The sequence below is a fragment of the Tursiops truncatus genome, chromosome X, assembly GCF_011762595.2.
Source record: "Tursiops truncatus isolate mTurTru1 chromosome X, mTurTru1.mat.Y, whole genome shotgun sequence".
Classification (NCBI taxonomy): Eukaryota; Metazoa; Chordata; class Mammalia; order Artiodactyla; family Delphinidae; genus Tursiops; species Tursiops truncatus.
The window spans coordinates 80,145,248-80,171,897 of NC_047055.1; the positions used below are offsets into that span (position 1 = coordinate 80,145,248).

Genomic DNA, 26,650 nt, shown 5'->3' on the forward strand with positions numbered 1-26,650 from the left:
TAAGGACATGCGCTCCATGGCTGAAGGAGGAGTCTGCCTTGGTGCTGAGGCGACGTGGCTGACCCTGAATCCAGGTTTCCATTTTCATGCAGTAATCTATTGGTTTGGAAAGGCTGGAGGTGGGATGATGTCAGAAGAGGAGGGGGGTTCTGGCTGCTTGGTTAATGAGTTATACTGCACATACAGCACTCTGGAGAACTGGAACTGGAATGCAATCCACTGTCATTCACTCTGTGCATAAAGAGCTGGAGCTCTTGAGAACAGAGCTCTAGTAGCTTTGATCCCAACTGCTAGCTGGACGGTAACTAAGAGCTGGAGGTCTCATTCTATATTCTTCTTGTTGAGTTTGCCAAGACACAAGGCAGAGTTATATGGCTCTATCATTCACTGCCCCCAGGTGGAAGTCCCAGAAACCAATGGCATTCTAGGGCAATAATCTCTCCTCTCCTAGCAGCGAAGCAGGCAGAGGGGGCCCAGCTGGCACAGATCCCGTGTCACCAGGTGGAAGGCTGAAATGTCATGGGATAAGATGGCAAATAACAGAATTGTGGCAAGAAGAAGGGCAGGTTGAGCTAGAGATGGAAATAAGTCTTAAATGGATTATCAGAATGAGATAAAGGAAAATACTGGGAGCTGTAATGCAGAGTCAAACAGGAAGAGGTGAGGATGAGAAACAGCCAGTCAAAGTGGACAAAGAAGATGCGATCTCGGCAAATTCTGGAGGTTAGGAGTCACTGTCCCATGCTGGGTTTTAATACCTCCTAGTACATGTTTACATGGAAAGAGTGAGTCCCATTTAAGGGGATCTAGATGGGACAAGATGGCTTCTTAAGAGACTGACTACAAAAAGCAGAATCAAAGAATTCAAAGAGGCCTGTGAGCAAGTGATAGAAGTGGACAAGAGTCATTTCATGGAGAAAGTAGAGGCCATGGGGCCAGCACTCACTAGTAGGCAACCCAGATACTTCTCTGCTATACCCTCCTTGACTCCTTTTGCTCTGGCTTCAGAAGAGGTGGGTCTCCTCCTCCCAAAGCCATTCCTCCCATCCTCTCCTGCCTCCTCCGAGACTTTGCTCCATTTCTTATCCTTCTCATATTTCCGTTATTTCCCTTTCAGTCTACAAATGTTCTCAAAGCTCTTAAAACAAACCCAACAAGTCAGCCCTCAACCCTGTTTCCCTTGGCCACTGCCCTCCTCTCCTTTCTTTCTCATTTGAACTTTTGGACAGATTAATGTTCCTTTCTTGTCCATTTCTTTAGTTCCTGCTCACCCCTCAACAGTTTGTATTCCCATCACTCTCCAGAAAGTTCTCTTACCAAGGTCATTAATGACTATATTAATTGCCAAATATGACTGACACTTCAGTACTGCTCTGGATTGTTGAGAGCTCTTTTCTTCTTTAAACTCTTCTGCTCCCTTGGTATTCTATGGTCCCTTTCTATTTCGATTACCTGGCCAGTCCTGATTGCTGCTTTTCAGCTGAACTCACTGGGGCTTCTTCTTATACTTGCCCATTACAAGTTGGTATTTCCTGGGGTTCTAGGCTCTATTTTCTTTTTCTCCTCACTCTCTGCCTTTTCCCTAAGTAATCACACCCATTTTCCTGGTTTGTACTACCATTTCATATACAGGCAACACATCTGCTTCTAGTTCCAGCTTCCACCTCCATCTCCAAATCTCAGAATCCAATTTCCCTGGGTACTACCTCTGCTGCATACCACCACCTACTCCCGTGTACTGAGGTGGTATAATTCAGGGGTTAAGTACACAGGTTGAAGAGTTAGATTGCCTGGGTTTGACTCTCATTGCTCTGCCTTAGTTCAGGTCCTCATCACTTGTCAGCGAGAGTGCCGATACCCAATTCAGTCCCTCGACCTATAGTCTACACCTCCTTCAATCCATCCTCTATAACTACAGTCAGTTTCCTAAAACACAAATCTAACCACGTTACTACCTAACATAATATTTCAGTGCCCCCCATTTCCTACTGAAGAGTTTCTCAAAGTGTGTGCATCAGAATCACCCCTAGATTTTGAAAGTGCAGGTTCTGATGCCCCAGTCCAAACCTACCTGATCAAGATCTCTGAGAGGTCTAGAAATCTGCATTTTTCAACTGAGTGACTCCGACATACATGAAGCCCTTCATGAGCCATTTCCTACTTTTCTACCTCATCTGCTGCCATTATCTACTTTGAACCTTAACCCTCCAGCAATGTGTGTAGTTCCCCCAATCCGCCAAGCTATTTCACAGTGCTGCTTCTGCAAGGCCCTTCACCTACTTGTCTCCCCAGCACACTCCTCTCCATCCTTTGAAGTCTTCTTAACCACAACCTCCTTACTGAGAAATCTTACTTTCCTTCTGTACAGCTGTTTCTCAACCATTTTTTCATTATCATTCCCTCACCCAAGGAGCCTTTTTAGACACCTTTTTCTAATTGACCTCTCCGCGAAATTTTATATCACAGATGTACTGTACATCTGTTATGTACTGTGACCCTTTGGAAAACCATAAACTATGTAACATCTAAGTTTCTTGCCGCCCCCGCTTCCCTACCACCTGCCCCAGCAAGAATCAATTTTTGCTCCCTTGGGGGCAGTATCACTCCCATTGAGAATACACGCTCTGCAGCAGCAGAAGACACTGCTATCCAAACCGGTCTTCTTGAGGTTCACCTTTGGTTTCTCTGATAAGTCTTTTCTGATTCTCCTCCTATCTCTCTCACCACTCCTTCTCAAGACTCAACTTTGTAGGTCTTTCTTCTCTTGCCTGCCTTGTAAACACTGGCATTCCACAAGGCTCATTATTTGAGTTTTTTCCCCTGTATTATTTTACACATGCTTCCCAGGTTAGTTTGTCTATTTCCTTAATTTTAATTACCACCTATCATGCTGGCTCCCAAATCTGTATCTTCAGTGAAGATGATTCTCCTGAGCTCCAGCCTCTTGCTAGTCTAAGTATGGGCCACAAATTGGCAGCCTTTAGTATTGCCTGGGAGTTTGTTAGGAATGCAGATTCTCAGGTTCCCCCAAGACCTGAACCAGAATCTCCAATTTAATAAGATCCCTGGGTATTTTGTATGCACATTAAAGTTGAGAAGTCATAGGCTGGACCCCATTGCCGACTCTGTAATAGACATCTCTAATTAGATGCTCCATAGGCAGAGCAGTCCCCATCCCCTACTCTTCTTGGTTAAAGGTAACACAATTACTCAGTCATCTACATAAGAAATCTAGATCACTCCTTCCTTATCATTTATATCAAACTGGTTACCATTCCTACCTATTCTAGCTACTAAATGACTCCTGAATTTATTCTCTCATCTATGCTCATCACCACAGCTTTCACCTCCTTTAGGATAGATTATTATCACAGTAAAGGTCCTAACAGATTTCTCTGTCAACATTCTGGCCCCCAACACTCACCAATTTATCTACCAACTATTGCCAGAATCATATTCCTAAAATGCAAATCTGATCATGTTACCTCTTCCTGGCTGAAGATTCCTTCAGTGATTCTTTACTCTTTTAAACCAAGGTTCTTAACCAGGGATCCACACATGGGCTGTAGGAGATCCTTAGACTTTCTGAAACTATAAGGAAAAATTTGTGTATGTACATTTTTCTAGGGACAGTGTTATATAGCTTTCATCAGATTTTCGGAGGGGTCCATGACCAAAATAGGTCAAGAACCACTGACCTGAAGGATCAAGTCCAAGCTGTTCAGCTTGGCAAACAGGACCCTTCATACCTCTCCCACCTCACCTCCAGCCACTTGCCTATAGGAGCCCTTGGTTTCAGCTTTAATTATAGACCTGGAAGTGCCCTCAGCTTTCACACCTCTGTGCCTCTGCACATGCTGTTCCTGAAATAACCCCAAGGTCACATACACAACTAGTAAGTGGTGCATTCCACTCCTTCTGGACACCCCACTACCTTGTGCCTAACTCTAGCATACACCGACCATATCATGCCTCTATTGTAACAGCTTCCCACTTTGTTCCAAGCAGATTTTATTATAAAAAGTTTTATTAATAAAAGTAATATAATCATATTAGAGAAAATATATGAAAATATATAAAACAGAGAAAAGGTACATGTATATATCTGTGTGTGTATACCCACATATACATATAGTATATATATATAGTGTGTGTATGTATATATATTATATATATATATATATCATACTATCATCATCGTCACAAAGTCACTGGTATCATTTTGTTGTATTTCCTTCTAGAAATTCTTTTCATATGCAGATATTTTTTTACATATCTCTAATCAGAGTGAATATATGATGCTGTAGCTACCTGCCCTTTAAAAGCAAAGCCAACAATATACGATATGCATTTTTTCTTGTTATGCAGTTGTCCTAACCACCATTTTTAATAGTTATATAGTAGCCCATCAAGTGGATATGTTGCAGTATACTACGTAACCATCCCACTGTTGTTGAATATTTAGGTCTCCTTCCCTCCTTTCTTCTTGGCTACTATACGTGAAAGAGAAATTACCATCTTCATATACACAGCTTTTCCATATTTTGGATTGGCTTATTTCCTTAGATTACCAAGAATAATAGATGTATGAGTTAAGAGCTTTCTTCCTTTGGTTCAAATTTGGTAGAAGTAAAATATATACATGTATATATAATGTTTCAATTTTTCTTCCTCTAATTATTAGCGATACTAAATATTTTTTCATGTTTGTTTACTATTTGTTTCCTCTTTTGTAAATTGTTCATGTCTTTTACTAATTTATCTGAATATTAGTGTTTTAAAAAATCAGTTAGAATAGTTAATGATTTTAACCCTTTGTTAATATTTGCTGTAACTATTTTTTTGCCTCTTTTTATTTTGGTAAAATTTTAGCTGCAAAAGTTAGAAAAAATCTCATTACTGAAATTTTGAAAACTAGAAAAACACATTAAAAAATCATTTTAATTCTGTCACCCTAACGTAACCACTACTATCATTCCCACTAATTTTTTTTAAAAAAATGCATGTACTAAAAAAAATGCATGTATTTTACAAAGTTGTAACTGCAGTGTGCAAACAATTTTAAAACCTGTTTTATTAACCCAGAAGTATTTTTCTGAAATGCCCCATAGTCTTCATAATCATCATTTAAAATAATAGCATAATATTCCATGGAATGGATTCACCCTTTCCTTATTGCTAGATATTCATGTTATGTCTAATTTTAAAAAATAAATAACACTGGTAAATATCTTCAGGTTTCTTTTCCATATTTTGAATTATTTTCTTAGGAAACATTCTCAGAAGTAGATTACTAGATAAAAGGGCATTAATACATGCTGGCTACCAAACTGTTTTCTTAAGGGGTTGACCCAAACCACACTATTACTAGCAAACTCAGTACCATTTTTTTTCAGTTCTATTAAAGATAGGCTAGGTAAAGAGGTAAAGATAGGTAAAGATAGGCTAGATAAGTTACCTACTTATCTGCATTTCTTTGATTAGTAGTGATGAACATTGTCCCATGTTTTCCAGTTGTGCTTAAAACTCCTTTGTAAATTGTCTATTCATGTTCTTTGCCCATATTTCTTCTTATACATCATACTGAATGAATGTCTGAGAAAATGCAAACCTGTCACATTTTGTCATATTTATGTCAAATATGCCTTTCTAGTCTGTGTTTAGATTTTATTTTTGAAATGGCCATAAAAGTTATTTTGGTTTTAAAATTTTATACAAATATGTTGATCTTTTCCTTTGTTTTTCTTCTATTCTTTCCTAAGCTTAGAAAACTATTCCCCTTTAGAAGCCTGATGAATATTCATTCATTCTAGGGTTTTTTTCCTAATTTGCTTTTTTATATTTAACTCTTCAATCCAGCTGCCACTTATTTTAGTTTATTACAGGAGATGAGAGTATAAATGCTACAAGCTGTCACAACATCATTTACTGAACAATCCTTTCCAATCACTTGTAACACATCCTTTATAACTGATTAAATTCTTATATGCAACAGTCTCTTTGGGGAGTATACTATAACATCATTTGTCTAATCTTATACCAGTGGTACCAGTGTTTTCATTATCACAGTTTTTTATGTTTAATATCTAATAGCATTAGTCTCTCATTACTCTTCTTTTGCAGAATTTTCTTTGAAAATCACTCTTCTTTGGCTTTCAGATGCAATTATTTGCTGTCTTACCTCTAAGAGATAAACTTCTTGAGGGCAGAATTGGTTTATTTCCTTAGAATATTGCTGGGAATAATAGTACTGGGTCAACAGGTACAAACATTTTCCCCACTCTTAACATTTCCAACGTTTTCAAAGAGTGTGCCAATTTCACTGTAATCCTGCCAGCACCTGGATATTTTGAAATAAAAGATTTCTTTTTCAAAATTGGTAGGGGAAAAATGTGCCATGCTTCAATTTCTGTATCTCTGCTTATTAGTAATGATAAAAATATGCTTGACACTATGTAGGTGCTTAATCAATGCATGTTGAATGAATAAATGGCATGTATGAACCTGTACATGTATTTGGGGATACGGGGGTTTAAACAGATATTGTGGTTGTAAGAGATAAATGCCCGCTAGATGTAAGTTTGTGGGCTAAATGCCTGTATTCCATCTGCAGAGGTTCTAGAGGCGCCAAGAACGCCTTGGAATTTGGACCTGAATTGGGGCAATCTCTAGAGACTCTTGGTAATTTATATTTACCACAGGCATGTCTGTTTCCAGGTAGGATCAGCTGCAAGCTGTCTGAAACAGTTAAGATAATGGCGTGTGGGTATGCCCACGCCTGCATACAGCCCAGAGGCAGCCATAATTGGCTGGAGATAGAGTGTGCTTCCTTTGGCAGCAAAACAGTAATAAGAAGTGGCAGGTACCTGGGTATTCCACTGCAAACTGACCCAGGCCCTAGGAGGCCTTAAGTGGTGAATTTAAATATATAAGCTGCTCCAGTGCCACATGCAGAAACTAGAGCTGACTTGTAGGACTGGGCATTTCCCATGAAACCACACTACTTTTCTTTTCAACTTGCTAAGCATGAGAAGGCAGAGAAGTCCTTGGTTCAGAGAAGCTTGGTTTTGTCCCTTTTATCTATAGCTTGAAGCAGACAGGGTCATTTTTCCCTCCTAGAGATCACTGTCTTGATTTTGAATTTTTTTAATAGAGCAAAAACTAACAAAAGGCAGGTTGTTTCTCTTTGTTTTTAAGACCATGTAAAACTCATTACTAAACACAGCTTCTCTATGCTCCACCACCTCAGTTGTAGATTCTAGTAGTAAACTTACTCAAGGATTTCCTTGGTCATGAAATCTATCCATTTGATGAAAAGAATTCCATATTATTACCTTAATCTGCATATGCTGAAGTTGTGCTCAAGATTTTATTCTGAAAAATAAAGTGCTGTTTTCTCTAGACTCAAGAGCACTAGAGTATCAAGGTCATGGCAGATAGTATGAACAACTGGTGTGTGAATGATGCATTGGCAGTTCCTACCACTGCTGCTTTATTTCACTCAAATAGCACATTGATAAATTCAGTTTTTAAATTCCCTCTCCTCTGGAGGGGGGGATAAATTAGGAGTTTGGGGTTAACAGATACACACTACTATATATAGAATAGGTAAACAACAAGGACCTACTATATAGCACAGGGAACTATACTCAGCGTCTTGTAATAACCTATAATGGAAAAGAATCTGAAAAGTATAACTGAACCACTTTGCTGTACAGCTGAAACTAACACAACTTTGCAAATTAACTATACTTCAATAAAAATAAATAAATCAATAAATAAAATCCTTCTCCTCCAACATGTACTACAGCCATCTTAAGCAAGATACCAAATGCTGAATAAGGCTCAGCAGTCCCTGTCAGACACAGAGTATAGCTGTTTGAAATGTTAACATCAAACTCAGAAAGGACTTTTCCTGTAACTCCAAGTAGCACCCAATAGCTGTTGCACAAGCCCTTTCTCCTTAGGGTAACACCTCTAAGTTGCCACTTTGCTGCTTAGAGATGGCAGCATAAGCCTCTTTTTAAAAAAAATTTATTTATTTTATTTATTTATTTTTGGCTGCATTGGGTCTTTGTTGCTGTGTGCAGGCTTTCTCTAGTTGTGGCGAGTGGGGGCTACTCTTCATTGTGTTGCGCGGGCTTCTCATTGCAGTGGTTTCTCTTGTTGCGGAGCACGGGCTCTAGGCACGCAGGCTTCAGTAGTTGTGGCACATGGGCTCAGTAGTTGTGGTGCATGGGCTTAATTGCTCTGTGGCATGTGGGATCTTCCCAGACCAGGGCTTGAACCCGTGTCCCCTGCATTGGCAGGTGGACTCTTAACCACTGCGCCACCAGGGAAGCCCTAAGTCTCCTTTTTGATTCTTCAGCCTTTTGTTTTAAATCTGTTCTCATCAATTCTCCATCTATTCAAAAATCTGTTTGCCACTCCTTTCAAGAACTAGCTCCAAAATTCACCTCTTCCAAGACTTCCATGATTAACTGCTCCTTATTGCTAAATCTCTTCATCTCATACATATATTCAATTGGTACCAAAATTGATGTTGCTCCCCAATTATTCTAGTTTTAATAATGTTTCTAGAGTATAAGTTCCTTGAAGACAGGGGAATTTCCAGAAAGCTTAAAAGGAATTTAGAGATTGTCTAGATATCTAGATTAATATCCTTTGCTCTGCCCATTTTCCTGATGAAGAGACTGAGACCGAGAGAGGTTAATCTGTCCAAGTCAGTCAGCCAAGTTTGTAGAAAAAGTAGGCATAAAGCCCAGGTGTCCTGACTTTCAATAGTACACTTTCCACTATATTATGTCATCTTTTATTTTACTTGTATCTCTTCAGAAGGTGTAGTAAAGTGTCATACACACACACCCCCCACGTCTCTCAATAACTGCCAATACAATAAACATAAGAGTTTACATAAATAAGAAACTGACTCAAGGAAAGAGATAGAAAGCAGAAAGGTCATTTTCTTACTTCTTTGCATGATGCCACCCTCCAGACCAGTTGATCGCTACTTTGCACATTCCATCAATCAGGCACTGGGCAGCTGTGATTGTAGCCCCTCCTACAGCTGCTGCATAGTCAAATATTCCTTCAGTGGCTGGGCAGTCATAACCTTCAGGCAAACATCAGAAGAGCTTGTTAAAAAATAAGCTGGATAAAGAGGGGTGTGATATTATGACTTATAATAAAGAATATACAGTTAACCCTTGAACAACATGGGTTTGAACAGCGCAGGCCTACTTACAGGTGGATTTTTTTTCAGCAGTAAATACTACAGTACTACACCATTAGCAGTAGGTTGAATCCGCGGATGCGCAACTGCAGATGTGGAGGGCTAACTATAAGTTATACTCAGGTTTTCGACTGCACGGAGGGTGGGTGCCCCTAACCCATGCGCTGTTTAAGGATCAACTGTATTTCTTCCCAGTTTGTGGCAGAGTTCCTAAAATTCTTGGAATTCCTAAATGATGAGTTATAGATGTGTCTTGGTTGTATTAATGAGGTAACTTGTGGACCACATCTAAGGATGGGGGTTGGTTGCCAGTAGAATTATGAGGGTTGGAACTATCAGTTCCATCCCCCTGACCTCCTATGTGAGGCCAGAGGAACTGGTGATTGAGTTTGTAAAAAATGAATAAACAGAAACTTAAATTAAATAGTCAGGAGACCAGAAGGGGGCGCTCTCACACCCTGAAACAATAACCAAGTTTAACAAGAAGAAAGACTTTTCTTTCCTGGCAAGGACTCAATGAAAAAGCCATGGACTCTTTTTTTTTTTTTAAACCATAGCTCTCCCAAGTTCCTTTCCCTCTCTGTAAAAGTGTTCTCCTTCCCTTGCCATGGCTTGCCATGGTTGCAGACCCCAAATTGCAATTCTCTGCTGATCCCAAACAAACCCATCTTTGATGGAGAAATATCTGGCAGCCTACTTGTTTAGGTCAACAAGCTTAATCACCAATTGGCCAATGACTTAATCATTCATGCCTATGTAATGAAGCCTCCATAAAAACCCCAAAGGAGAGGGTTTGGAGAGCTTCTGGGTTCGTGAACACGTAGAGATTTGGGGAGAGTGGCACACCTGGAGAGGGCATGGAAACTCCATGCCCTTTCCCCATACGTTGCCTTTATGCACCTCTTCCATCTGGCTGTTCCTGAGTTATATCCTTTAATGATTAACTGGTAATCTAGTGAATATATGGGTTTCCTGGGTTCTGTGAGCCGCTCTAGCAAATTAATTAAATTCGAGGGGGTCATGGGAATTTCTGATTTATAGAGAGTTGGTCAGAAGTACAGGTAACAACTTGGACTTGTGCTTGGCATTCTGAGTTGGTGAGGTTGCTAGAACCTCCAATTTGCAGCCTGTCAGCCAGAGCACAGGTAACAGCTTGGGTTTGCAACTGATGTCTGATGTGGAGAGAAGTCTTGTGGGACTGAGCACTTCACCTGTGGAATCTGATGCTCTCTCCGGGTAGAGAGTATCAGAACTGAGTTGAATTGTAGGACACCAAGCTGGTGTCCTGAGCATTGTTTGGTGGTGTGGGGGGAAATTCCCCCCTCCACACATTGGAATTGGGTCCAGTACCCTATTAGGAGGAGTAGATTGAGGTATGACAACAACATACCCTACCAGAAAGCTACTGTGCTAACACCAGCTCCAAAATGAGAGCTAAACACCTTCAATGTCGGGGAAGGAATTATTCAGTATTACAGCTAGAAAGACTAAACCTTGAAGATTAACTAGTCACATCCTATAGATGGAGAAACTGAGGACTGAGAGGTGATATGTCATATCTGTGATGACACAGAGCCAGGTCTGGGACCCCCTGGTGTCTTAAGCCCGCACCCCCGCCCTATACACATACCTCCAGTCCAGTGTTCTTCTATTAAATCATGTTGTTTCTCTAGACTATCCTATTGGCCACTTATGGCTTTTAAAAATGCAGCTGTTTAATGAGAGATAAGGCATCAAACTTAGCAAGAATATAAATATACACTGAAGTTAAAATATAAGGTCACAGGACAGTTAAATCAGTGTACATACAGCCAGACCCAATCTGGGCACTGCTATTAGGGCGCCAAGCAACTGAAAGGTTTTCCTCCATTTGATCCAGCATTAATTTTGCTCAATTCATATGGGAGTGTGGTTAAAGGAAGATTAATATTGTGGTTAACACATTAGTTGTTAATTTAAAAGTATTAAAGACCATCATGCAAGTTATAAAAGATTAAGTAGTTATGATCTATAGATGGAGGTCATCTATCTCCCATCATTGCCTAGTAATGACTTTACCTAGTCCATATTCTATGGAGTCTGGATGATCATCATCTCCTTCCTGGCTGACCTTCTGGAGATGCTGCAGATAGGCATCGGTGTGGAAAGTGGCCATCTCCTCCATGGAGGCCACTTTGGGCTTAACTATCCTAATAATAACAGGGAACAAAGAAAGGTGAGTGAGTCAGATCCAGAGTATGCCAGAACCTGGAAGCAGGAGCCAGCAGTTGGAGTGAAAATACAACTTCCAGCTTCTGGTTCCAGGAGGCTGAAGCAATAAACACGTTCTGTTCCTCCACTGCAATACAGTCTTCATTTCCTCACATCTACATGTTGACTCCATTAAAAAGGGGTGAGAGGATAGATATCTCCCTTGAGTTTATAGGCAGGTTAAAAAAAAGAGTTATTATATTTAAGTTAAATAATCAGGTATTAGACAAATTTTGCTCTGTGAGTTACAACTTTCATGACAAACCAGTAGGAAGAGATATTTACATTTGAATCAGTTTTCCTAATTGGGCAAATACAATCCTTTCAACTACATTTTTACTTTAATAGGCAGCTGTATTGTCATGAATTTTGAATTTGGAGTCAGAGAACTGGCTTCCCGTCCTAATTACCAGCTCTATAACCTCAGATAAGCTGACTGTTCTGTAGTTCAGTTTCCTCATCTGTAAAGTGGGGATATCTTATGGGACTTAGGTGAAGATTAAATGATAACATACATGAAAATGCCTTGTGGATAACTGTCATTATTATTAATATTAAAGGATTAAAAAATAGGCAACCAAAAAATGTGAAAGTTTCTATAATTGGTCCCTCACATCTGCCTCTGAGAGGAAGGAGAGAAGGAGCAAACAGGCTAGAACTGGGCTTTGCTCAGAAGCTCTCAACCCACTGTTCACAAGAAGTGAAAATAGGAGTGACGGAGAGAATACAGGGTGCTAACCTAACAACAGGACTTAACCACCTCTAACTTCTAGCTGCCTAGTCCCCATATCCTCTTCCTGACTCTGCCACTGCCACTACTGCTCTCTAGCCCTCACCACTCAAAGGGGGGTCTATGGACCAGCAGCAGCATCACCTGGGAGCTTGTTAGAAAGGCAGAATTTCAGCCTCCCCTCAGACCTACTGAATCAGAATTTGTACTTCAGTGCTCACTTCAGCAGCAGATATACTAAAATTGGAATGATACAGAGATTAGCAAGGCCCCTATGCAAGGATGACACTCAAATTTGTGAAACATTCCATATATTTTGGATTGGGAGTTTGGGCTTAGCAGATGCAAACTATTATATAGAAAATGGAAAGAGAACAAGGTCCTATTGTATAGCACAGGGAACTATATTCCATATCCTGTGATAAACCATAATGGAAAAGAATATGAAAAAGAATATATATATATATCACTTTGCTGTACACCAAAAACTAAACAACATTGTAAATCAACTATACAATTAAAAAAAAAGAATCTGTATTTTAACAAGGTAATTCATATGCACATTCAAGTTTAAAACGCATGACCCAGGCCACAGGGAGGCATTAGTGTTTTTTTTGTTTGCTGAAGGGGAACATGCCCATGAGTTTCTCCTGAATTAATATGGTTATACAGGCTACTACCATCACCAAGCAAGCTCAGCCTCAAAAAGTAAATATATATAGCTAAGATCCAAGGAGTCTTGCTTCTTCTTCAAGAAAACATGTCTACACCCTCAGAAGTGATAACTCTGCCCATTAAAATAAAAATTTTACAGTTTCTTGTACCATGTTTCCCGGCCCTAATTGCTCCCTCTTTTAATACCCTTCCTCTTCCTTAACAAATCCTTACTGAGAGCCTCCCTACTTAACAGCAAGGAAATTAGACAGTTTTGCTTTGCTTTGATTTCTTGTTTGTCAAAGTAATTTTTTGAACTGTTAAATAACTTTAATGGAAAGCATGTAGTTTTTCTGTTTACCAAACCTATGGGTTAAAAAACGGTTGAAAAACATTCATAAAGAAGATACTCAATAAATGATTTTGTTAATAATAAGGATAAAATTTACACTACCTTCTGGGAGATAAATGAAGCATATCACACTAGCCAGCATAGACAGATGTTCACCCAATTGGCCAGAAAATGTCACAAATAATCCTACAAGTGTCAGGGTTCTAATATTTACTCTTATAACAACAAACAGCAACTTCATTTTTTTGTTTTTTTTTAAAGAAGCACTTAGCTCTGTGCTGAGTTATGGCCTTGGCTCCAGGAGTTTCCTTTGGTCTTGACTGTCTCCAGGCTCATCATTAAAGTTTGGTGGTGGTAATGGTGTATCTAAAAGTCTTAAGTTGAACCCATACTCTCAGAGCTGGCTTAGGAAAGACAAAAAACAAACAACCCCAAAACCAGAACACCTCCCAGCTGAACATCTTTTTTTCTATCAGATAGGTTTTAGTACCCAAAAGTACTCACCCCGAAACCTCCACAAAACACCTATCCCTAGGATACTTCCCTCCCAGCAATAAAGTCCTATTTCTTAACTGCTTCATGTACTTTTTTCGAGTTTTCTTAATTCTTCAAGAGCTTTTACTAGGTTACAGGCAGATTACCAACACTGTGAATCACAAAAAACTTTTAAAAAAGGACCATTCTCTCCCTAATTAGCCCCACTGTGAAGCAGGAAGTTAAGGCTATGAACACCTGGGTTCAGGGCTCTGTTCAAGCACAACTTACCTCATTTGCTTATGCAGTGCATATGCTTCAATCAAGGAATGTACCATACTGGCCTAAAAACATCAGCAAAAAAGGAAGAAAAAAAAGGCAGAAAATAGTCTCAAATGTTTAATTCAGAGAAATTCCATCGACTTCATCATCCTGAACAAAGGAACTAACTTTTAACTCCCCTCCCTTTTTACTTAACAGTTACAAAGCACTTTAGACAATACAAAGTATCTAAATCGCTAAGGAGCAAGCTATCGGGCCTTACGGAGGTGTTGGAACACTTTTCTCCTGCAGCTTCTTCTCCACTTCGGGGATCCCTGGCAGTAGAGACACCATCCCCTCCATGCCATCCCTTCCCCCTCCCCCGCACCTCCACCCCACCCCCACCTGTCCGTTGGACGCCCCGCTGCGCTCTCAGGAAACTCTCTAAGGGAACACTTCCTCCATCACCTGGTACAGCCGCCCAAATTTCTGCTGAAGATTTCCCCCAGCCCTGTATCCTCTTCTCTTCCTAATGCCCTCCCGTCCACCGGCCCCCCACCCACACCCCCAAAACCCACGGTCTTTCATCCCAACCTTTCTTACCCGTTTGGGGACTTTGGCCAGGGAGTCGCACATGCTAACATACTCGGGGCTGTAAATGTAAACCGGGGGCAGCGACTGCCCACCGTCCGCCGGTTCCTCCGGCTCCTCCATCTTCCACTTACAGCCGTTCCGGAGCCACCGTCCGGATCCGGCTTTTTTCGGACTCAGCCCGGGCTCCGGTTCCTGCTCCTCTGATCGGCCGCAGCGGTGCTCCCTGGTCAACATTCCCTCCTAGTTTCGAGATCGCCGGTGACACTGTCCCTGCTCCCCATCCAATTGAAGAAATGCATGGGCCTTGTCAGGCCAGAACCCCTACATTTAGTGACTACAGTTCAAAAACGGAGGTCGGCAGATATAAAAGCCCAAATAGCTGCCAATTAGGATCGATATTTTATAGCACAAATAAGCACAGTCAAAACTAACCATTGTTGCCCTACGGGGCCATTTGAGATGAAGTCAGACCAGCTTCAGAGCATGCTGGGAGATGTAGTTTCGAGGGATTTGAGTAGCGGAAGAGTCAGGGCTAATTACTAAAATAGCCGCGAATTTGAGTTTTAGCGCTAAAAAAAAAAAATGGATCACCGTCAACGCTTTATGAATTGTCTCAATCTGCAAACACACCCATATAAATATCTAAAGACAGACACAGTGTGGCCACTAAGAGCCCAGCACCACCCAACACATCAGACGGGCTCTTTTTGGTGGGGGATTAATTAATGGTACAAACTGTTTGAAAAGTTTACACAGTCAATTCTGTGCTGCAACTTAGTTCACTGCTTTTCATCATTAACTATCCATGTCCATATAAGAGTTAACAATCTCAATAATTCACTCTGGCAAAGCTGGTACCACTTTCCCAAGACGCTGGCTGGTACTTTGTAAATTGCTTCGTAGATTCCAGTCAAGCAATGATGTCAAATCACTCCTTGAAAATTCACTTGGAGTTAAGTGTGTAAGCAGATACTTTCAGTGATGTTTGGAAACTGCAGCTCTTCTTCCTTCCCTCCTTTTTTTCTCTGCAGCTATACAAGAGTTAGGGAAATATTTTAGGTTTAGTGTGAGGGTTCACATTAAAGAGTATCCTGGAGCAGTTTTAGAATTACCATCAGTATTTCCAGGTTCCTGGGGGCCCCTATGATCTGACACAAACTAGCCAATGCCCAAGGCCCCAACTCTCACATCAACATGAATTAACCTCTCAGACAATCCAATATTCTAGTTTGCTTTTTTCCCCTACTCTTTAAACATTTATGGAGTATTGTGATATGCACTTGGATATACTATCTCATTTCATCCTTGCAACAGTCCTATAAAGGAGGTTGTAATACACCCATTTTACAGATGCAGTTTAGAGAAAGTAACTGTTCAAAGTCACACACACAAACAGAAAAGCAGGAATTCAAAACCAGGTCTGCCTGACACCGAAGTTTTTGAACATTCCCTTTACTATATAAACTTGATTCCTCCAGGATGACTTTGTGTTAAATCTAACCTTGTTCAACCCTCCATTTAGTATCTCCTCAATACTTAGTATTCTGGATTTTTTTTTTCTCCTGCGATGTGTTTCTTTAGCTAGAATGTAAGCTCTCATGCTCCTTTTGTATCTTCCCATAGCAATTAGCTCAAAGTTCTGCCATCATTCAATCATTCATCAAACTTTATCTGACATCAACTAAGTGTACAGTACAGCTGAGGATTCAATCCTCAAGATGAATTACAGTCTGATCTCTGCTCTCAGGGAATTTGCATTCTTGTAGTTGAGACGGATACACAAGAAGCAGAGTCAGATAATGAATGTAGGATGCTTGTTTAATAACTAAGCATTAAGTACTTAATAACTGGTACTTAGTAAATGGCAACTAGGGTTCTTATTCAGTGACATCTGAGAGGGTCCTAGTGGATAGATGGGATTTTACCTGGTGAAGAAGGGAGCCAGGGGAGGGCATGCTGACTAGAATCAACAGCATAAGCAAAAACAAAAAGGAGAACATTTCTAGGCTAGTTTAGTTGAAGGGGCTGGCTCATGAAGTGTTTTGAATACTAGACTAAAGAGAATAGACTTCACCCTGTGGGAAATGGGGAGACATATAAACAGAAATCTTAAAATAAAAGATTTCTACAGCAGTAGTGTGTAGGGAAGATTAACTATTGAAAGACTACAAGCAGTGAGAGTGCTGCAATGGATCAGATAAGAAATAATGATCATTTATGGTTTTGTTTTGTTTTTTTGTTCTTTTGGCTGTGCCGCGTGGCATGCGGGATCCCGACCAGGGTTAGAACTCGTGCCCCCTGCAGTGGAAGCATGGAGTCCTAACCACTGGACCGCCAGGGAATTCCAAAGCAATGATGATTTAAACTAGGGTAGGGACAATGGAAACAGAGAGGGAGAAACAATGCACAGGGTAGGTTCAACAGGACTTCCTTACTACTAGTACTTGAGTATTGGTGAGAGCAGATGGAGAAGTTATTGAAAATTCTTAAAGTCTGTGTGAAGAGAAGGCCAGCAGTATCAATATAAGGAAGAGGGAAATGAGAAGGAAGAACTCAGAGGGTAGGGCAGGTGCTTAACCCAGTTTATTTCCCCACATAGATAAGAGATAGCTAAAGTCATAACAGTGGGTGAGATAGTCAAGGGAACATGGCTGTCTCCACTGCAATGTCTAATCATATCTAACTTAACATTTTCAAACCAAACTCCTGATTTTCCTATCCAAGTCTTTGCCACCCCTTCCCCATCTTTCATAGCTCAGTAGAGATACCAAAGTCTATCCAGTTGCCTAAGCCAGAAACCTGGGAGTTATTTGTATTCCCTCCTTTTCTTTCACTCCCAAATCTAATCCATCAATTTCCATTGGTTTCACCTCCAAGACGTGTCTTAACTACCTCCACTTCTCTCCTCTGCACTGCCGCCACCCCAGTCCTGGCACTGTCATCTCTCACTTGGACTTCCTGCAATACCTAGCTGGCTTCTACTTCCACTCTTGTTGACTTACAATCCATTCTTTTTGTAGCCGCAGAGTGAGCTTCTTAAAAAATGTAAATCAGATCATGTCACTTTTTAAAACCTGCCCCACGCCATGGTGAGAATCTTTGAGCTAGGAAGAAGAGAGTGATTTGGGAGAATGCCGTTTGTGGGAGTTGGGAGAGAAAGATGCCAAAAAGGAGACAAAAAAGTAATAGTTGGGTGAGAACTGGTACAGTTTCACAGAAATCAAGGGATGAGAGGGTTACAAGAAGGGAGAGGTAGTAACAATGTCATGTATTGCAAAAGGGTCAGAAACCCCTTTTGCCATTAGGAGTTCACTGGTGCTCTATGAAAAACACACGAGGCAAGGGAGGAAGCCAGATTGCAAGGGGTTAATGAGTGAAGCCAATGCTGTCAAGTGTAACTTCCTTTTTGAAGAAATTTGATTGTGAAAGGAAGGAATTATTATAGTATATCAACCTAGGGGGATGTCAGAGCCCAGGAATATTTCTTTAGAATAAGAGAGAAATGCACATGTTTACAGAGGGGAAGGAGTCTATGGGGCTGTAGGAGTTGACTAAAAGGTGAGATCATGACAAGTTGGCAATATAAGGAGGAAACAGGACTTGTCTAGGGCTTTTCATGGATAGACAGTGGAGAAGGAGGGCAGGATACAGACTGGCCAACTGAGACTCTAAAGTCTGGACTCTGATGTGAAAATTGATTTTTCCATGTGTTCTTTCAGTTCTAGCAACAGGTAGCTGAACACTTCAACATGGGGAGCATTGCTTTTAAACTGGAAACAGTATCCTCATTTGGCATACAATGTGGCAAGATGATTCAACTATGGAAAAAGATAAATTGTTGCACAAGGATCTGCAACAGCAAATCCCACAGGGAGGCTGCACCCTTATTCATGATTAAGATAGAGCACAAACCATGCCACAGGTCCCAACCTCAACTTTCCACAAGCTTAATACCCATACTATCCTTAACTTGGGAAGAAAACCTTTCTCAAAGCACCAGATTTGCAGTCAGAGGACTTGAAGTCAGAGGAAATAGGTTGAATCTTGGCTCCAAAGTTTACTAGTGTGGTGACCCTGGACAAGTTCTTGGCCTCACTTTCCTTAGCCATTTTTGCTAAACGTAGTTTTTGAACCAGCAAGGTCAGGATGGGCTATGCCACTTCTTTTGATGATCTCCTCTGCCTTCACTTGGTGGCAGAAGCAGGCAGAAGGGAAAGCAAACACATTAAGAAGTCACCACCCCTCTGGCCACCTTCTTTGTGCATTTTACAATATGCCCACTGATATCTCAACTGTAGTGAACCAACTGACCCTTGTTTTCACACCACTTCCTAATGTCTTTTCCTTGGAGAGTGTCATTGTTGAGAATGTGAACTCTATAGAGTCAAACTGCTTGAGCTCAGATCGAAGCTCTACCACTTCCTGGCTGTCTGATTTTCAACAATTTGCTTATAATGCTTAGCGCCTCAGTTCCCTCATATGGAAGATGGGGATGACAACAGTAATTAACTCACATGGTGACTGTGAAAACAGAATAAGATGGTCATACCAAGTGCCTGTATAACAATGTCTGGCATTTGGTAAGCACTCAAATATTGATTATCATTTAAGAGCTATTATGCCAAATATTCCTCAATTTGGGGGAAAGTCTCCACCCCATTGCTATCCTCACCCACATACCGTTACTGCAAGAGTACTGTTACTGGTTTGAGAACAGGTCCTTTGCTTTTAGGCCGAGCCTTAAAAGAAATCGGACTTCTGCTAAATAGAGGGTGACCATACCATCCAAACTGGGACACTTTTGAGTGACAGAGAGTGCTATTAATAATTATGCCAGGACAACAGGCATAAACGGGGACTGTCCTGGGCAAACCAAGACCTAAGGTCACTCAAGTTTAATAGGAAATGAAGACTAAGTGTGGAAGACACTATATTTATCTCCATTGCATTAGTACAGGTACTAGGTATTTGGTAAGTAGAAAAGGGTCAGAGTAAGAATAACTTTGGACCCATCAGCTGCATAAAATTCTCAGAATGTAGTATAACCTAATTAACCAGGATGGGACTGCAGAGACTGTTCATCCTTGCTGGATAAACCCTCTCTTGTTACACAAAGGCTAATGAGTAGTTGAACAAGATTCTGCCGAATAGTTATAACACTTAGGAGAACGAACTGTTTTTAGGTACCCTCCAGTTGTGCAGGAGCACCACCTGCAAACAATTTTAATGCTGACCAAAAATCAGTCTTATTCATTCATCAGAACAGGCTCCCGACAGATGTCAATAAGCTAGTTGGAATTCAGTGAGCCTAGTTTGAGCAGTCATGCACTCGAATGATAAAACTGCATTTCTTTACATATATTACATACCATATTATATAATGTATAATATATGATTTATGTATTAATATTATTCTACTTTGACCCAATTATGAACTTTGACTGTACCGCGTAATTAGAGTATGTAAAATAGAGCCATGAAATAAACTCCAATCACAGAAACACATATAAAGTTTTGCACATTGGCACCAGACATGATTTAATTGGAAATTCTAATTTTTTATTCTGTTTTCAAAACATAAGTGCTTAAAAAGTGTCCAATGTGTTTTTTAGTACCACATGCTTAAAATGAACAAAATATGAATCAAGTTTTCTAAACAGTTGCTTTAAAAGTGAAGTAGCTGTGTGTGGGAAGCATAGTGATAGATAACTTCATAAACCCAGAGAAATGTAGCCATCAGGGTCAGTTCAGGTAAATTTGTGTGGGAGGGAGTGGTGGCTTTCAACTGTGCCACTCCAGATGTACTCTCTGTGGCTGGGGTACACTTGCAGCCAGTGAAAAGACAGTTTCAGAACAGGGTGTAAATTTTCTTTATATGTGACCAGAAAATCATGTAATCAGAAAGCTACTTACTGTGTGTTTCCATTTCCTATAAGAGAGGTACTGAAAAGTTTGGCCATCCTTTCTTTGTTTCCACTATCTGTTTTCTATCACCCTACTATGCTCATTTATTCATGTGTACTCATAATATTGTCACTGGTTCTGTTACAATTATTTAGAGAATCCCCCATCCCCATTCTTGGAGAAAAACCTGAAAAAATCTGAAGGAAAATAGGGGATTGAAGTAGGAGGTTATCTGAGTATAAACAGGGAAATTAGTAGAGTCTTAACAGGAGAAGGAAAATGCTATGGACTGAATGTTCGCATCCCTCCAAAATTCATATCTTGAAGCCTTAATCCCCAATGTGAAAGTATTTGGAGGTGGGAGCCTTTGGGAGATAATCAGGTAGAGTCCCCATGGTAGGATTAGTGCCCTGAGAAAAAGAGGAAGAGCCGAGAGCTCACTCTCTCTGTGCCATGTAAGGATACAGCAAGAAGGCAGCTATCTACAAACCAGAAAGAGGGCCGTCACCAGACACTGAATCTGCTGGTACTTTGATCTTGTATCTCTCAGCCTTCAGAACTGTGAGAAATAAATGTTTGCTGTTTAAGCTACCCTGTCTATGGTATTTTGTTATAGTGGCCTGGAACTAAGACAGAAAGTTAGGAGAAACATTCTTCAACTGGCTACCTAAACATGAGACTAGGAAAGAGGACTCAAGGAATCCTCCACTATCTTTTGCATATCAGCCTGAGGCCATAGTCACACCCCTCTCCCACACACAACACTCATATTTACATACTTAACTCAGTTTGTCAAATGTAGATAAAGACAGATATACAGACATGTCAAAACTACTTAACATTCAGAAAAATTCCCACGTGTGCTTAGACACACATACAAATGCAGGTGTTTACGAGAGACAGATACATGCCTGCAGATATCAAGATATACATAGATATGAACACAGAGAATCAGGAAGTAAAAATGTAAATGAATGAGTTTAAAAGTAGATAGGAGGGCAGGGAGTTGGAGGGGGTGGATGCTATAGAGAGTGAATAGGTGAGTGAGACGGAGACCAGGTGAGCACAAAGAAAGAGTGCTCAGTAAAGCAGCTATAGACTGGACTGCTATATGCCTGTTCGCCAAAGACAGAGGCTTCAATTATTCTCTGTGTTGTATGCTGGCCCACTCTTCAGAGCCATGGATTAGTGTACAAGGCTCTCTTCAGGGCACTAACCCATCTCTAATTCCTTCTCTGTTTCCTAGGTGTAAGACTCTACCCAGACATCTTCTCTTCTGCCCCCCTCCTTTCTGGAATTGGGATCCTGGCTCCATTTCTCTGGGTTATTCTACATTTTCTACTACAAATACATCTTTGAGTACCAGCAATCTTCATAAAATGTGATTTTAAGTGTTAATACTGAAATCCTTAAATATGCACACTGCACTTGCATTTTTTTGATATTTCACCAAAGGGAGAGTAAGAATTATGTGTGCCGATATAGAGAAGGCAAAAGCAGAGACAGTAAGTTCTGCACAGAAAGGAGTTCATCATTCAGTGTGAGGCAGCATGTGAGTAAAGAAGAAAACCATGATCTGGTACTCTTTTCCCAAGAAAAGGCACTTAGGATAGACATTTCCAATTTATAGCAGCATAAAGTCCAACAATTTAGGGTTTACTCACTTGAAATAATGTTCCAAAGCACCCACTACTCGTTCACACAATGAACCAAACATAAGAAAAATCAAACTTTAGGAATAAGTTATTATTAACACCTGCTCCCCAAACAGGAGTTAGAAAACTAAGGTTGTAACAGATCTAGAGAATAAAAACACATGCAAACTTTTATGAACCATGAAAGAATTAAGGCACTGAAAAGCCTGGGTGAGCAGATGCCTCCAGGCAAGGGTTCACGTCTTCTACACCAGTTAGTTTATCAGAAAAGTTCGCTCTTCTTGGGAGGGATGGGTTGGAAAGGGGCACGGTCGGGAGTGATCAGGCCATCACATTTCAGTTCCATGCACAATGAGGCAGGAGCCAGCTGTCAAAAGGCTCCCAGCAGCCAGGGCCTAGAGGCCTCACTGCATGGCACAGATGCTGTGAGGCAGGAACTCCTGCACGTAGGTGGCAGCTGCCTTGGAGAGGTAGGTCATGGTGCCAAACCTGCCACTGGGTGCACTGTCATACAGAAGAGTACAGATGCCAGATGCAGGATCCTTGGCCAACATGATATCATCTGCGCCGAGGGTTTTCTGTTTGGTTTTTAAGGGTGGGAGAACACAGGGGAAAGGAAAAATTACTAATCCTACTAATTAAAGTCCTGATTAGAATAACTCAGAGCCTCCTCCCCATCACCAACTAGTTGGATCTTAGGCTGTTTAGACAGGAAGGGATCAGGGTTATGCACAAAATGGTGACTATGAGTTTCTATATATGCATTTTTCACTAGATCCTAAAATCACATGAAATTATTTTTAAAGCATTAATTGTTTTGAATTTTTGAAAGTTAAATATAATAGGTAATTACAATTGTGTTTGTTAAAGAGTCAAATGTTAATACTTACAAATCACCCTAGAGGGACTTTGGTCTGAATCCTTCTAGTACCACTGATTTCAGCATGTATTATTTTATCTTGCATTTCATCATTATTTCTTTCTAAGTCGACTTAATTCAAATAGACCTCAAGCTTTCCAATCTAGAGTCTATGCCTAAAAGGGATCACATTTTCTGCTACAACGAACTAAGAGCAATCAGAATATTTAAAATTAGGACTGTCCTAGAAAATCCTTGAAAAGTCCTAGAGAAACTTTTAATTTCCTTTGCATTCCCCCCCAGGGCCTAATAGAATGAAATACTGATTACATGTTTTGGAGACTGTTCTATTAACAGCAGTGCATGTCCTTCACTTTATGTGGTCCTACTCTTAATCTAAGAAATATTTGGAAAGCTTTCAATAGTTTGCATTTTTAAAATGTGCTTTATTTCCTGGAATAAGATTTATTAAGAAAATAAGGAAATGTAGAATTAAAAGTTTCACTTTAATATTTTCCTACAGGTAAGAGAGAAAAGCAAAACCAAAACAAAACCAAAATCAAATCTTCTCTTTTCCTTAATAGTCCAGAAAGGATATACTACCCAATAGTTTCTTATTAAGTCCTTATCGCTACGAAAAGTAGTGTGATAAAAGTAGTCTGAAATATGACGAAAAGCATAAAAGTCTCCTGAGTTCCAGGCAACTTTACCATGTAACACAACCACAAAACTCATGGTAAAAGACAGAGGTCATCCCACAGCTTACTTCTTTTACAGATAGAGCTCAGAGCCACTACAAAGGGGGCCTAGAAAAGAGCTATGAGGAAGAGGACACAAGAAAGTGACCTTGGCTTCTTGAAGAGCTCTGAATGCAGTCAGGTTAGTATCAGACATTCCTCTTTGAGAAAACAACAGGTTTGCCTACCTGTTCTTGAAGAAACAAGTCATTGGCAATATGCACTATTTTTTCCACAGCAATGATGCTTCCAATACTATGAATTTCAATGTCTGACATCATGGTGAGGACAAGGATGGCTTCAACCAGAAGCTGGCGGTACTCCGGCTGAGGTACACGATTCAGGACAGACTCCACGTGAACAGAGAATTTAATCTCACCTGGAGTCATCTGTGATAGAGAAGAAGAAAATCACTTCCTAAGAGCCCATCATGCAGGAGACATCAATTACCTATTCTGAAAGGCAGAAGAAATACTGTAGCCAAGAGTACTGCTTCAGTCTCCTTTAATATAATTGAGTGAGTACATAGGTTCAATCTTGTTTTTGAAGGCAATCTGGCAAGCATAACAAGAGTCATAAAAGTATCAATGCCCTCTAATCCATAATCCTCCTTCTGGAAGTTCATCCTAAGGAAATAATTCAAGAGAGGAGAAAAGCCCTATGTGCAAGAGTGTTTTATAGCAGCATTAGTCACAAGTGGAAAACTAGAAGTAATCTAAACATGGGAATGGTTGTGTAAATAATGGCATATCATGGTACAGCAACTTCATGAGTTTCTATAGAATCATTAAAAGAATAAATAAGATGACTGTGGATAAAGGAAAAATCTAAGTAGAAACTAAAATTGTATATACGTGATGATGAGGATTATGTAAAATATTTATATACTGTTAGATTAAAAAGGGCATGAAGAAATATGAAGTTATTTTAGGGTGAAGGGGATTGAGGGCTAATTTTTGGTAAAACTGTATTAAGTATATACTTTAGGGTGGCAATGTAGATTTGAAGTCTAAAGACCTGGGTTCAAGTCCTGTCTTTGTCAGTTACTGGTTCTATGACCTTGGACAATTCACTTCTCTAAATTTGTATGCTTATCTGTGAACTAGGAACTACAATCCCTTCCTTAGCTATCTCACATAGTTGTGCTGAAGATCAAATTAAAGACTGTGTAAAGGTGTTTTGGAGACTCTTAAAGGTACATTCAGGTATGTATTATTATTAATTCTGTTAACATTTCAATCTTGCTTAAAGGCAGAGAGAAGACCAAGAGAGGACACAGTGTTCTTTACTAGGGAAGAGGCTTCTAGGAAGGAGTGGAGCCCTGAAACACAGCATTAACTTTCTGTACCCACCCTTGCAGCCATGATCTACAAGAACTCCAGAGTTTTTGAGAATTTTCTACTATCCAGTCTTACTATTCTCAGCTTCCCAATTCTCGCTCCTTTGTTGATTTTGTATAAAAGCTATTTCTTTATAATTTCAGTGTGACTGGGCAAAAAGCAAAATATAAAAGCACCTCCTAATCTATGTCTGTGGTTCATGGCAATGTTTTCCAACCATGGTGATATATCAGGATTATTCTAAGGATTTTTTTTTTTTAAAGTACAGGTGCTCGGGCTTCCCTGGTGGCGCAGTGGTTGAGAGTCTGCCTGCCAATGCGGGGGACACGGGTTTGAGCCCTGATCTGGGAAGATCCCACATGCCGCGGAGCAACTAGGCCCGTGAGCCACAACTACTGAGCCTGCGCGTCTGGAACTTGTGCTCCGCAACGAGAGGCCGCGACAGTGAGAGGCCCGCGCACCGCGATGAAGAGTGGCCCCCGCTCGCCGCAACTAGAGAAAGCCCACGCACAGAAACGATGACCCAACACAGCCATAAATAAATAAGTAAATAAATAAATAAATAAAATTAAAAAAAATAAAAATAAAAAAATAAAGTACAGGTGCTCATGCCCCATCCCTGGAGAGTCTAATCCACTGAATTGGAGATAGGAGCTCAGGTTACTGTGATATATAGTTAGAGCTAAGGACCATTGGTTTATGATCACTGGTTTATAGTCTACAAACATGTTAGTAGAGAAAGGTAGGGATGAGCAGGATGGGGACATGAGAAGTCATTCATTCATTCATTCTTAGATTTCTATCTCATCTGCCATTTCTAATTCTGGCAACACTCACATAAATCAGCCTAACTTAATCAACCATTAAAAGAAACTGCCTTTATATAATTAATGTAACACATAATTATTCTCTAATATTCCCATTCTATTTTTTAAGAACATTCTCTCCTTTCTTCCAATGCATTTCTTGTTCAGTTGATTTATAAAAGCATAGATTTGTTATTTTGAAAAGAGATCACTGAAATACTTTAGCCAGACAAGCTATCAATCAAATAAATGTGAAAGACACAGAATCTTACCTCTCTAGTGGTTGAAGAAGGAAGAACAAAACCTTCCACAGAAAGTCCATGACACTGCAAAACAGCAAAAACGTCACCCAGGATATGCTGACAACTGGGAGACTGTAAGGAGACACTTAGTATTTCTAAGTGTGTTCCCCTGGGTAGATGCTGAGTAATCACAGGCCAGGGAAAGGCCCTGCAGCCCACGGGTCTTTGCCAAGGGGTTACGCTTACTGTGTGGCAAGAAGCAGGGTTGGACTATAGGGAACTCAAGCTTCATCCTCTACTTAGGGGAGTGGAAGGGTCGGGAAGGTCTACCTGCTGAGATAGTCTAGCCCTAAAGATTCAGAGACTATCTGAGAGGATACCACGGTAGGTCCCAGAGCCATCACAAATAGACTTTCATAAAGATTTTTTTGGGCTGAAGAGAAAAAACTCAAGATATGCATTTACCAGACATGCATAGTTACATTTTCTAGTTAAGCATCCCCCATCAGCACTCCTGATCCCCTCACTCTGCTCTACTTTCTCTACAGTATGTCATCTTT

The 26,650-nt window shown here is 40.3% G+C and overlaps 2 protein-coding genes and 1 non-coding gene across 15 annotated transcripts in view; 1 reads left to right on the forward strand and 2 right to left on the reverse strand.

The window, feature by feature from the left end:
- The window catches only part of HDAC8 (histone deacetylase 8), a 243,865-nt gene extending 228,337 nt beyond the window's left edge, over positions 1-15,528 (reverse strand). For 3 of the 9 annotated variants that reach the window (XR_004524350.2, XM_073799288.1, XM_033848989.2), the window contains exons 1-4: positions 14,557-15,011; positions 13,984-14,036; positions 11,291-11,421; positions 8,971-9,112 (exon numbers count right to left, since the gene is read on the reverse strand). Coding sequence is in view for 7 of the 9 variants with exons in the window: in XM_073799288.1 (XP_073655389.1) it covers positions 8,971-9,112; positions 11,291-11,421; positions 13,984-14,036; positions 14,557-14,781 (551 nt within the window). In the remaining 2 variants the exon portion in view is untranslated. Of the gene's footprint in view, positions 1-3,485; positions 3,592-5,056; positions 6,341-8,970; positions 9,113-11,290; positions 11,422-13,983; positions 14,037-14,556 lie in introns of those variants that run through there. The other 6 variants (XR_004524352.2, XM_033848990.2, XM_019932154.3 and 3 more) reach the window with 6 other exon arrangements.
- On the forward strand, positions 12,426-12,529 carry LOC117310531 (U6 spliceosomal RNA). Its single transcript, XR_004524673.1, has one exon. It is a non-coding gene; the product is annotated as a U6 spliceosomal RNA (small nuclear RNA).
- Positions 15,529-22,061: 6,533 nt separating the features above from the next.
- PHKA1 (phosphorylase kinase regulatory subunit alpha 1) overlaps positions 22,062-26,650 on the reverse strand; it is a 136,119-nt gene continuing 131,530 nt past the window's right edge. For all 5 annotated transcript variants that reach the window (XM_033849451.2, XM_019932157.3, XM_019932156.3 and 2 more), the window contains 3 exons: positions 26,121-26,174; positions 23,891-24,091; positions 22,062-22,684 (listed from right to left, as the gene is read on the reverse strand). In XM_033849451.2, the coding sequence (XP_033705342.1) occupies positions 22,511-22,684; positions 23,891-24,091; positions 26,121-26,174 (429 nt within the window). In that variant the 3' untranslated portion in view covers positions 22,062-22,510. The remainder of the gene's footprint in view (positions 22,685-23,890; positions 24,092-26,120; positions 26,175-26,650) is intronic.